The 12,559-nt window shown below is 41.2% G+C and overlaps 3 protein-coding genes and 1 pseudogene across 3 annotated transcripts; 3 read left to right on the top strand and 1 right to left on the bottom strand.

The window, feature by feature from the left end:
- Positions 1 to 2,990, bottom strand: LOC125314308 (G-type lectin S-receptor-like serine/threonine-protein kinase At1g61370). Its single transcript, XM_048276269.1, has 7 exons — positions 1,706 to 2,990; positions 1,478 to 1,632; positions 1,264 to 1,431; positions 970 to 1,180; positions 629 to 866; positions 391 to 541; positions 1 to 306 (listed from the first exon to the last, which is right to left on the bottom strand). The coding sequence occupies exons 1-7, from the start codon at positions 2,988 to 2,990 to the stop codon at positions 1 to 3; spliced, it is 2,514 nt and encodes an 837-aa protein (XP_048132226.1).
- An 826-nt stretch (positions 2,991 to 3,816) lies between these two features.
- Positions 3,817 to 4,434, top strand: LOC125314307 (G-type lectin S-receptor-like serine/threonine-protein kinase SD1-13). The gene is made up of 2 exons (XM_048276268.1): positions 3,817 to 3,960; positions 4,034 to 4,434. The coding sequence occupies exons 1-2, from the start codon at positions 3,817 to 3,819 to the stop codon at positions 4,334 to 4,336; spliced, it is 447 nt and encodes a 148-aa protein (XP_048132225.1). The 3' UTR covers positions 4,337 to 4,434.
- A 1,706-nt stretch (positions 4,435 to 6,140) lies between these two features.
- On the top strand, positions 6,141 to 6,851 carry LOC125314306 (G-type lectin S-receptor-like serine/threonine-protein kinase At1g61370). The gene has a single exon (XM_048276267.1). It carries the CDS (start codon positions 6,192 to 6,194, stop codon positions 6,849 to 6,851), a length of 660 nt encoding a protein of 219 aa, XP_048132224.1. The 5' UTR covers positions 6,141 to 6,191.
- A 40-nt stretch (positions 6,852 to 6,891) lies between these two features.
- On the top strand, positions 6,892 to 8,581 carry LOC125314305 (annotated as a pseudogene).
- The last annotated feature ends 3,978 nt before the right edge of the window (positions 8,582 to 12,559 follow it).

The following is a 12,559-nucleotide window of genomic DNA, read 5'->3' as shown; positions in this document are numbered from 1 at the left end:
TCATCTTCCATCGACCACAGAATTCGTAATGGAGTTTGTGGAGAAGATGCATTCCCATTCTGACTTGACATCATGACTTGGAATTTCACTTTTGAAGGTGAATGTCGGCGGTCTCGGCTGAGGAAGTTCTGATTCACCGCTCAGCATCAGAACTAGTGATGACATGTTGGGTCGGTCGGTGGCGTGGTCCTGCACAGAGAGAAGCCCGACCAGAATGCATCTCATCACTTCTGATGTCGAACAAGTGTGAACAATTGCTTCATCTGTTAGGTCTAGTCCAGTGCCTTCGCTCCACAATTGCCATGCCTGTAAGAATTCGAGACCATAGGGCGCATAAATAGCCGAAAAGATTAATTGAAGATCACTGGAAACTGTATTCCTCGTACTTACATAGGAAAGAAGATTGAAATGATGTCCTTGGTAGTACAAGCTCGTGTTCTTTTTGCCAGAGACGATCTCAAGTAGCAGCACACCGAAGCTATAGACGTCAGATTTCTCAGAAAATATCCCTCCCATGGCATACTCGGGTGACATGTATCCTCTGCAATTGCTTTGATCATGTTAATCACTCAAGTGATATAGTTTCCTTATTGAACTGATTTTTCAGCGGCAAGGATTGAAAACTTACAGTGTTCCAACAACTTTGTGAGTATTTAGCAAAACTTGGGTGCCTTCGAAGATCCGCGCCAGCCCAAAGTCCGAAATTTTTGGGTTCATTTTCTCATCCAAGAGAATATTGCTTGCCTTTAAATCTCGATGGATAACTCGAAGGTTAGACTCTCGATGGAGGTACTGAAGCCCACTTGCGATCCCTCGAATTATCTGGAAGCGTATGTCCCAGTTGAGTTCTGCTTTCCTTCCTGAATCTAAGCAAGGAAGAAAGCGAAAAGAATTGGTAACTTGAGTTACTATGATATATGTTATTCTTATCAGCACAAGCATGACTTGAAGAGAGGGAGAGAGACCAACCAAAAAGAAAGGTATCTAAGCTTTTGTTTGACAAGTACTCATATACTAAAATTTTTTCTTCTCCTTCGATGCAGCAACCCATGAGTCTGACGAGATTTCTATGCTGAAGCTTTGATATTAGAATGATCTCATTCTTAAACTCCTCCATGCCTTGGCCTGAGCTACTGGAAAGTCTTTTGACAGCTATCTCCTTTCCATCGTTCAGCTTTCCCTGTTTCCCCAACTCATAGAAGTATCAGCCCTGGGATAATGTCATAAAATTTTACTAAACAAACATTTAGAGAAGGCTTTTACCTTATAAACGGGGCCAAACCCTCCTTGGCCAAGTTTGTTTGTTGCATCAAAGTTGTTTGTCACATGAAGTAAGTTACTAAAACTGAACATCGTCAATTCGGATGCATCAACTTGCTTCAACTGATCTTTCCATGAATTTCCAAGTGACATTTCACCTGTTTTATCTTTTACATGCGGTGAGTCAAGAGCCTTAGGGATTCTGGTAACGTTTCTAGAGTACGTTTAATGTGAAGTTAAGCAAAAGATTAGAATTATTGGTACCTCTTTTGCTAGTTCTCCACTTGCAGAGACTGAAAATAGCAGCTCCTACGAACACGATGCCAACCATGGTACTTACGCTGATGATAAGTCTTGTTTGTATCGACATGCCTGACATGAGAAAAGAATTGAAAGATACGTCATACTGTTCAAATGATACTTGGTGCAGTGAAACCTCTTATACCTGTATTGTCATGTGCGACCCGAACACATACATCCTGCCCAGCTGTTGAAAACTCCTGCATATCGATCAGATCTTTAGCCCAGACCAAGCACCCTATCGTGCCAACATAAGAATAAGCCAAGCAAGTACAATTATTCAGGCACCAGCTTTGGCATCCTCCTTCATCTCCAATGTCCTTTAAGTATTCCGCAGAATCAGGCACTTTCATCCGGTTCATTTGCACAAAGACATCTTTCTTCACCTGCATCGAAGCCGACCTGCTTGTGTTCTTCTGACAATTCAATTCGGTTTCTCTGATGCACCCTCTGGTCCAATTCCTACTGTTCCATTCTTCTTTGGATCTCGGCGTAAACCCCTTTACACAACGGCAGATAGGAGAGTTTAGTGAGTTGCAGAGGCCAAAAGGACCGCAAGTTCCATAAACTTCGCAACTGTTGCTTGGTGCCTCCCAATTTGTCGACCAACTCTTGGATCCATAATCCCATATTATTAAGGTTAGAACTCCACCAGGTGAAACGAAGCCATAAGCAAACAAAGAGTTGTTTTTAGTATTAGCAGAGAAATAAGCGGTTCCCTGCTGAAGATCTTGCTGGAGAACGTAGCCGCTAAAATATGAGGAGTCCATTTCTGGCATGCCGATGAAAGTCGATCTATCCCATGGTCCACTTCTCCAATAAGGGCTCGAGCCATTCCAGGTGAAAAGTTGCGGCGGTGTCTCCCATGTAATCCCAGTGACAAAATATCCAGAAGATGGATAGTTGTCATTTTTCCAGGAAACTAAGTACCGTCTCTCTCCGGTTCTGTTGTTTAGTCCTATCTCCATGTTTGGTAGAAGAGTATCAGTTGGATCATCAAAGCTTGCCCATATTTCAACAGAATTCCTGTCTTGTAGAACAAAGTTTCCACCATCTGTAAGCATTGCTGTGGTATTATTTGAGTGGACAGAAACATTGGTGGACCATACTATGTTCTGTTGCTTATCCACGAGCTTCAGATTCCCGTCACTGCCTATTTTTAATTTTGCAGATTGATCTGAATGGGCAAGCGGTGTATCCCTATTGGCGACCCAGACAATCTTGGATGGAGTCATGCTCTTGTACCATATTCCCACATATCGATTTGCTGATCCATTAGGGGTGAAGAAGCCGAGCTCGAAGATTTGACCAGAGGAGACAAGAGTCTGGCTCGGGAAGAGTGGTTCGGCTGCAGTGATGTTAAAAACTGCAGTGCTCTGATGTGCCTGAAGTAGGAAGAAGACGACCAAGGAAGAGTAGAGACCAATCATAACTAGCATAGTAATCGTAATGCGTGAATGACCACCAAAAGGAAACCTAGTGCGTTCTGGCGTCGGTCCCTTGAGAATGTTAAAAGGCTCCCAGTTCTTCGCTTTTCCTTTTTGCCTGCAGATTTGGAAGGAAGAAAAGATTTATGCAATCCTGCCAACTTTAGGAGTCATTATCTAACCTAAGGCAAGCTTAGAATATGAAATGGGTCAAAGTCTTTCGAAAGGTTAGTCAGTGGCATGCAACCTCCCAGAAGTTGCCTAGTTTTTTATCAAGTCCCTGTCAAAGGGGAAAATATCTTGTGACTGGTACAGAAATGCCACACCAGCTAACGTGGGCACGATTATTCGAAATACAGGTCAACTGATTCGCAGAGGTTCGCTTGAATACTAATATCTTATGAGCTTATGAACTCTGAACACGACTTGTGACGCCCTGAAAATTTGGAATTTGTAAATTGCCCGAATTCAATAAAAGAAAGAAAATTGAATTTCAATTTGTGCAAATTTTGGATCGTAAGGACGTAAGTGACGAATTTTGGACGATTTTCGAAATGTCGTTCGGTTTCGATTGAGTCTCGAAATCTCAGTCTCTGCGACTTAGGATTTTTAATCCTCTTGGATGAAAAGATGAACCCAAAAATTTCGGACTTTGGGCTGGCTCGAATGTTTGAGGGCACTCAGGTTTTGGGTGAACACCCAGAAAATTGTTGGAACACTGTAAGCTCTCTAGGCCTATTTGAATTATCAGTTTATTGAGTCAATTCTTTCAAGCAGACTGAAATGATTGGTTTAACACAACGATGCCCTCTGTTTATGCAGTGGCTCTATGTCTCCTGAGCATGCCATGGGCGGGATTTTTTCCGAAAGGTCCGATGTCTATAGCTTTGGAGTGTTCCTTCTGGAGATCGTTAGCGGCAAAAAGAACACAGCCCTTTATGACCAGGGCCAACATCTGAATCTCCTTTCCCTCGTAAGTCTCAAATTCCAACCTTAATCAGTATTTTAAGTTCCCTGCGATATCATGACAGTGTTCTCTCTTATAGGCGTGGCAATTATGGAGTGATGGAAAAGCATTCGACCTAACAGATGAAGCAATTGCTGTTAGCTCTCCATGGGAGGTAATAAGATGCATCCATGTTGGGCTTCTCTGTGTTCAGGACCATCCCACAAACAGACCAGACATGTCGAATGTGGTTCTGATGTTAAGTGGCGAGTCAGATCTGCCTCAGCCGAGACAGCCTATATTCACTTTCCAAGCCGAAATGCCAGATCGTTCTATTCCATCACAGGAAGAAAGCATCTGGTCTGTTAACACTGTCACTGATACATTGGTCGAAGGAAGATGACGGCTATTTTTTTTCTTCATTTTTATTTTGCTTGCTTTGGAGAAGATTTTGATGCTGCTTTCTAATATATTAGTGTTTATTCAATTCAAGTATGGCTTTAGTCCGCCCTGAACAAAAGGGTGAATGAACTGCTCCACTTTTTTTGCATGAATTTTAGGCTGCAAAGTAGGGGTTTGAAATATATTCTTTTTTGACAGAACATAATCGACGCAGGAATTTTTCTGATTTGGAATAGCCAGAACTGTTGGTATCATTGAGAAGAACTACCAAGTAATCACCACAGAACCTGTAGTGTTATGAAGACATGATTTTCTGGTCTTTTGGACGAAAGATTCATTACCAAAGATAGACTAAGTTCCCACATAAGAAGCATGAGCATTGGTGCAGCAAAAAGTACTTCCAGATAATTCATAGATACGATCTATCTTCTCCACAATTGTTATTGAAGTCATCTATGCCTTGTGGAAATTAGATTGCTTTGTTACAGACATAAAATTATTCTTAGTTATCTAAGACAAGGAAACAAAAGAGATAGTGTCGAGAAGCTTGAATAACTGAACAATTCAATTCGGATGAGCATTGCGTGAATGGAATGCTAATATCAGCTAGTGATCAAAATCGGAGCCATGTAATCCTTAAACAGAATTGGTATGAACTCATTTAGCTTCATTGAACAAGAAGCTTGGGCTAGTGCATTAACAGAAACATATGGCCAAGTTTCATCAGAAGTGACTTCGACCTCTCATGTGTTATTTGTCCTGGGTTTAGTCAACTTTGAACAACGGCCAAGAGAGGAATGCCAATGTCCAAAAACAGTTCTCTTTTTATAAGCCCCCATTTGACCCACAATGAACCTGCTATGGCATAATCGATACTGAGTGGTCAAACGCCAATGTCATCATGATCTCTTGCAATATTGGGAATGCATTTGAACTGGGACAGGCATCATCAGCTTCCAATATAAAACGTATTTGTTCAATAACAAAGCCTTTGAAGCCATCTCCAAAAGGACTTATGACCTCACACCTGTGGCAACGCGCTTTGGTTTGCAGAAATCTTGTCTTCCTTTCAAACCTGCAGGCAAAAAGGAAAAGCGAAGAACTGGGAGCCTTTTAACATTCTCAAGGAACCGACGCCTGAACGCACTAGGTTTCCTTTTGGTGGTCATTCACGCACTACGATTGCTATGCTAGTTATGATTGGTCTCTACTCTTCCTTGGTCATCTTCTTCCTTCTTCAGGCACATCAGAGCACTGCAGTTTTTAACATCGCTGCAGCCGAACCACTCTTTCACAAGCAAACTCTTGTCTCCTCCGGTTAAATCTTCGAGCTCGGCTTCTTCACCCCTAATGGATCAGCAAATCAATATGTGGGCATATGGTACAAGAGCATGACCCCAACCAAGATTTTCCGGGTCGTCAACAGGGATACACCGCTTGCCCATTCAGATCAATCTGCAAAATTAACTATGGGCAGTGACGGGAATCTGAAGCTTGTGGATGAGCAACAGAACATAGCATGGTCCACCAATGTTTCTGTCCACTCAAATAATAGCACAGCAATGCTTGAAGATGGTGGAAACTTTGTTCTACAGGACAGGAATTCTGTTGAAATATGGGCAAGCCTTGATGATCCAACCGATACTCTTCTACCAAACGTGAAGATAGGACTAAACAACAGAACCGGAGAGAGACAGTACTTAGTTTGCTGGAAAAACGACAATGATCCATCTTCTGGATATCTTGTCACTGGGATTCAGTTGGAGACACCGCCGCAACTTTTCACTTGGAGTGGCTCAAGCCCTTATTAGAGAAGTGGCCCATGGGATAAATCGACTTTCATCGGCATACCAGAAATGGACTCCTCATGTTTTAGTGGGTATGATCTCCAGCAAGATCCTCAGCAGGGAACCACTTATTTCTCTGCTGATACTAATAACAACTCTTTGCTTGCTTATGGCTTCATTTCACCTGGAGGAATTCTAGCATTAATAAAATGGGATTATGGATCCAAGAGTTGGTCGACAAATTGGGTGGCACGAAGCAACAGTTGCGAAGTTTATGGAACTTGCAGTACTTTTGGCCTCTGCAACTCACTAAACTCTCCTATCTGCCGTTGTGTAAAGGGGTTTATGCCGAGATCCAAAGAAGAATGGAACAGCAGGAATTGGACCAGAGGGTGCATCAGAGAAACAGAATTGAATTGTCAGAAGAACACAAGCAGGTCTGCTTCGATGCAGGTGAAGAAAGATGTCTCTGTGCAAATGAACCGGATGAAAGTGCCTGATTCTGCGGAATACTTATCAGACATTGGAGATGGAGGAGGATGCCAAAGCTGGTGCCTGAATAATTGTTCTTGCTTGGCTTATTCTTATGACGGCACAATAGGGTGCTTGGTCTGGGCTAAAGATCTGATCGATATGCAGGAGTTTTCAACAGCTGGGCAAGATGTACACGTTCGGGTCGCACATGACAATACAGGTATCAGAGGTTTCCCTACAATGAGTATCACTTGAACAGTATTACATATCTTCCAATTCTTTTCTCATGTCAGGCATGTCGGTACAAACAAAACTTATCATCAGTGTGAGTACAGTGGTCGGCATCATGTTCGTAGGAGCTGCAATTTTTGGTCTTTGCAAGTGGAGAGCTAGCGAAAGAGGTACGAATAATTCTTATCTAATGCTTAACGTCACATTAAATGTATTCTAGAAACATTACCAAAATACGTAAGGCTCTTGATTCACGGTGTATAAAAGATAAAGCAGGAGAAATGTCGCATGGAAAGATCAGCTGAAGCAAGATGATGCATCTGAATTGACGATGTTCAATTTTAGTAACTTACTTCTTGCGACAAGCAACTTTGTTGCAACAAACAACTTGGCCAAGGAGGGTTTGGCCCCGTTTATAGGGTAAAAGCCTTCTCTAAAATGTTTGTTTTTGAAAATTTTATGACATTATAACAGGTCTGATACTTCTATGAGTTCGGAAACCGGGAAAGCTGAACGATGGAAAGGAGATAGCCGTCAAAAGACTTTCCAGTAGCTCAGGCCAAGGCATGGAAGAGTTTAAGAATGAGATCATTCTAATATCAAAGCTTCAGCATCAAAATCTCGTCAGACTCATGGGTTGCTGCATCGAAGGAGAAGAAAAAATTTTAGTATATGGATACTTGCCAAACAAAAGCTTAGACACCTTACTTTTTGGTTGGTCTCACTTTCTTCAAGTCATGCTTGTGCTGATGAGAATGATATAGATTTTAGTAGTACTTCAAGTTACGAATTCTTTTCGTTTTCTTCCTTGCTTAGATTCAAGAAGGAAAGCAGAACTCAACTGGGATATATGTTTCGGGATCATTCGAGGGATCGCAACTGGGCTTCTGTACCTCAGTCGAGATTCTTACCTTCGAGTTATCCATCGAGATTTGAAGGCAAGCAATATTCTCTTGGATGAGAAAATGAACCCAAAAATTTCAGACTTTGGGCTGGCGCAGATCTTCAAAGGCACTCAAGTTCTGCTAAATACTCACAAAGTTGTTGGAACGCTGTAAGTTTTCAAGCCTTGCCACTGGAAAATCAGTTCAATAAGGAAACTCTATAACTTGAGTGATTAACATGACCAAATCAATTGCAGAGGACAGATGTCTCCTGATTATGCCATTGGAGGGATATTTTCTGAGAAGTCTGTCGTCTAGAGCTTCGGTGTGTTGCTACTTGAGATCGTCTCTGGCAAAAAGAACACGAGGTTACGCTACCAAGGCCAGCATTTCAATCTTCTTTCTTATGCAAGTGCAAGGAATACATTTTCGAGTGATCTTCTGTAAATCTTTTCGGCTATGTATGCGCCATATGATCTCTAATTCTTACAGGCATGGCAGTTGAGGAGCAAAGATACTAGACTAGACCTAACAGATGAAGCAATTGTTCATACTTGTTCGCCATCAGAAGTGATGAGATGCATTCAGGTCGGGCTTCTGTGTGTGCAGGACCACACAACCGACCGACCCAACATGTCATCTGTAGTCCTGATGCTGAGCGGTGAGTCAGAACTTCCTCAGCCAAGAACGCCTACATTCACCTTCAAAAGTGAAATGCCGAGTCACGATATCAAGTCGCAGTGGGAATGCATCTTGTCCACGAACACCATCACGAATTCTGTGGTCAAAGGAAGATGATGATCAACATTTTTTCTTTATTGTTTTCTTGCACTTGTAATATTCTGTGCCAAAAGTTCGGTACTCACTCAATTTGAGAGTCCTAAAACTTTAACACAGATCGGAATTCTGCATTGTTATTGTCACATAGATTTTGCAATATGAACGTGTACTTCATGACAGGCAACTTACAGATCTCTGACAGGAAATGGGATTCATTGAACAAAGGTAATTATTAACTCTGGCCAAAACAAAGACATAGTTACTAGCTCAGAAGTTTAAATACGTCCACAAAATTTTGGCCTCTTTCAAATTGAGTTAGCGAGGAGTCGTGTTCAGTGTTCATAAGCTCATAAGATAACAGTATTCAAGTGAACCTCTGAGAAACAGTTGACCTGTATATTTCGAATAAGCGTGCCCAGGTTATTTGGTGTGGCATTTTCTGTACCTGTCATAAGTTTTTTCCCCCTTGACAGGGACTTGATAAAAGACTAAGAAACATCTGGAAGGTTACATGCGACTGACTAACCTTTCGAAAGACGTTCAGCTATTTCAGATTCTAAGCTTGACATAGGTTAAAAAATGAATTCTAAAGTTGGCAGGATTGCAAGGTTTTAAGAAAACATTATCATCTCTAGGCCTTGGAGCCTTTTCGTAATCTACAATTGACTTTTGAGCGCCAAGTGTTTTTTGACTGTACTCCAGGATTTTTCTAGGAAAAAGCAGAACCATAATCTAGTCTTTAACAAAACAATACTGATCAATGCAGCATCCTAAGACAAAACACTTTCTCTGGCTAGCTGGATTATAAAACTTCTCTGCAAGAAGAAATTCATCCATGAGGTTACTACTCGCCACAGGGCTTGGTATCCCAATTGGAATCCTTTCCCTAGAGTCATGCATAGAGATGATGAGGAGAGCTGTGACGTCCCAGGGTACCACTTACTTAGTACGTACTCGTCCTCGTCTTTAATCTAATATTACATATAATATTTGGCGTATGTGGAATACTATGTAAACAAACAAGTCAGGCCATCAACTAGTGCATTCAACGGATAGACATGCCGCCTAGAAGGTATAGCCTTATAAGGTTCACTAACCCCGTGATGCAAACATTCACATATAACACATAAAACAAATACACATATTACCATAATAACTGATTTCATTTATATAGATAACCAGTCAATTACATCTTCTTTAGCAAAGGACAACAGCTGGGAGTCTACAAAAGGTTACTACTCCCGATCCATAATCTCATCATCCATCGATACCACCAACATAGCATGTCCTCTGCCCTTCTCCGCCATCCTTACTGGCTAGCTAAATCTAAAAAGATTACAACCAATGAGGGTCAGTTATAAGCTCAGCAAGTACAATGTCTAAAATGCCAACTATCGGAATCGTCAATCACTGGATACATGCCAGATATCACATTCGGCATCTCCATATATAAACTTTCTGTCCATCCGACCTAGCCATATTAAGGTCATTCACAAACATAGCCAGAAATAACAAGCCATAGATCAAATAATCGACTAATAAATGAAACAAAGGGTCACATAGAGGACTATCGATGCTAAACCTCATCAAACAACTCGAATTCAACCCCCTAGGCCTTCTCGGCCATCAATCCTTCACCACCCATCCGCAAATCATCACTTGTCGTACTAAATTAAACCATCAACTCAACCAATTCAGAACCAAACAAAGGCTACTCAAGCAATAGCGATTACATGCAAACCATTTAAAAGTCCATCGTGCACTAATACCTCCAAAACCGAACATGTCCTCTCTCGGCCAAGCTATTCGTCACTCAATTTCAATGATCCGTCCTCCAAATTCACAAATCCGACACCAAGAGAACCTTATCTAGCTAGAATCTGTGACATGCAAACAAGTTTAGGGGCCGTTCGCGCCCACACTTCTACCTCGGGTCCTATGCGCCCGAACCATCAATACGTTGCCTTTTGCGATGAACCAACCACCAATCCAGTTCACCCAAGCCTCAAGGATATCTATTCTACTAGAATCTAAGACATGCAAACAGGATGGACAACCGATGATTAAAGAATTAGAAATTTTACTCGCCTCTTGACCAAACATGAAAACGATCCCGAACCACCGCGCTGCAAGCTCGAGCGCGACCTTCTCCTCTTTGGCACACGCAAAACCAATAATCAAAGAAGAATTAGAGAGGGAGGTCGAGTCGGTGAGAGGAAGAGGGTGAGAGAGCTTTCGGGCAAGAGAAAAAGAGAGAGAGTAAGAGAGTTCTTGAGAGTTTTCATGAAGATTTCAAGCACCAACGAGAGAGGAGAGAGAAATTGAGCATTTTATAGTGGATGGAAGGTTGATTGCATGCTTGTCAAGTGTCCTCCATGCACAATCCCACTTGTCCTTCGGCCCACTAGATGCAATTTTACTAGTTGCTCTAATTTCTCATATAATTAAACTTTATGAACCGAAAAAGGCACCCTCTTCCTTTCGTCAATATATTTCCGCGCCGTCGACTAAAGTCCCAAAAGTACAATTTCCAATTGTTGTTCCTCACCTATCCAAGCCCAAATTAACTATTCCGCTCGTAAACTTAATTTGACAAAAAATCCAAGTCGTCACATGAGCATCATTAAACCCACGTTAAATTACACGTGTTGGGCTGGCACGGATGATTACATTATAAAACACGTATTCGATGTGGCATGGTTTGTCGGTTGATATAGGTTAGAACCATATTCATTCATAGGATATTAGAGATGGACAGCATAGATATGAGAGGTGACTTCTGCACAACACTCTATAGCACGTGAGATTTTAGTATCTGCACTTTCGACTGATGTAGGAAAAATTGTCCTTGTTGTCCATCCTATGATCCTCTTTAAATCTCAATGGCATGTTTGGTACAACAGAAAGTTGGTTGTAATGATTTTAAGTTTATCTAAGGTTAAGCAACAATTCACATTCAACTTGGGAACCGTCGGGAGCTGGCCTTGCCGGTTTGGTTGAAAGCCTAGGAACCGACCATGTTTGGTTGCCTTCGAATCAAGCCTTGACCAATTTGTTTTGTCCAAGAACCAAACAGATCAAGCCATTTTTAACCAATTTTGAACAGGCTTCGATAAGGCGAGCCTATACATATTTTCAAGAAATTGATTTGTTAACAAGTTAACAACTCAAAAGGAAAAAGATGAAAAGGAAGGTCATACCAAGATAAAGTATGAACTGAAAATATAAATAAAAAGGTAATTCATTTTCCATACACAAAAAACTTTAAAAAAAAAATGGAGGATAGGTTCCTCGTTTTACCCAGGAATTGGCCGATATGGTTCCAAGCAAGTTGTAGGATAGACCGGTTCGTTTTCCTATGCCAGGTTTTCTAGGAACGGTTCCCCAATTTGGTTCTAGGTCCCGGATTTGGAACCGAACCACCTGGATTGTGTTTAATCCCAAACTTATGAATGACCACTTAAAGTTTAGTTGAGAAAGAGTAACAATGCGAGGGAGAAAATGCAAAAGATGGGCCAGAAAGAAAAATAAATTAGAGTCCAATTCTCAACATCCTATTTTAGACCCACGAAGCTACACCTTGGCTCGCTTTTCTCAACCCATTTCTAGTTTCTGCTAAGTATTTAGGGTCTATTTATTTCGGTGAAAATTCCACATTTTTTAAAATATTTTTTCTTAGAAACGATCACTTATAAAGCCTACAAAAATGAATAAACAAAAAAAAAATCATCGTTCTTGTATACGCATGAAATTGTTGAGGCATAATGAATACATTTTTTGTTGGTTGATTCTTTTAAATGGTACTATCAAATCATGCATTTTTCGCGAAACAAAAGGGCCATTAGTGATGAGCAACGATTGTTTTAAGATCCAAATCCTAATCAACATTCAACAGAGAAGCACCAAAGAAGTATGACAATATGAGAAACTCCTAACCTTGCAACATCATTCATTCCGAGCAGTGTTGAAAAGTTTGGCCTTTAGGAGTGAAGTTCGTTCATGTGCTTCAACTTATACTCTGTGGTATAAAGGATGCTCAATTAACAAAGTGATAAGTCACAATTACTG

The sequence above is a fragment of the Rhodamnia argentea genome, chromosome 3 (assembly GCF_020921035.1).
Source record: "Rhodamnia argentea isolate NSW1041297 chromosome 3, ASM2092103v1, whole genome shotgun sequence".
NCBI lineage: Eukaryota > Viridiplantae > Streptophyta > Magnoliopsida > Myrtales > Myrtaceae > Rhodamnia > Rhodamnia argentea.
The sequence above is the reverse complement of the archived record's forward strand: the minus strand, read 5'-3'. Positions and strand labels throughout refer to the sequence as shown.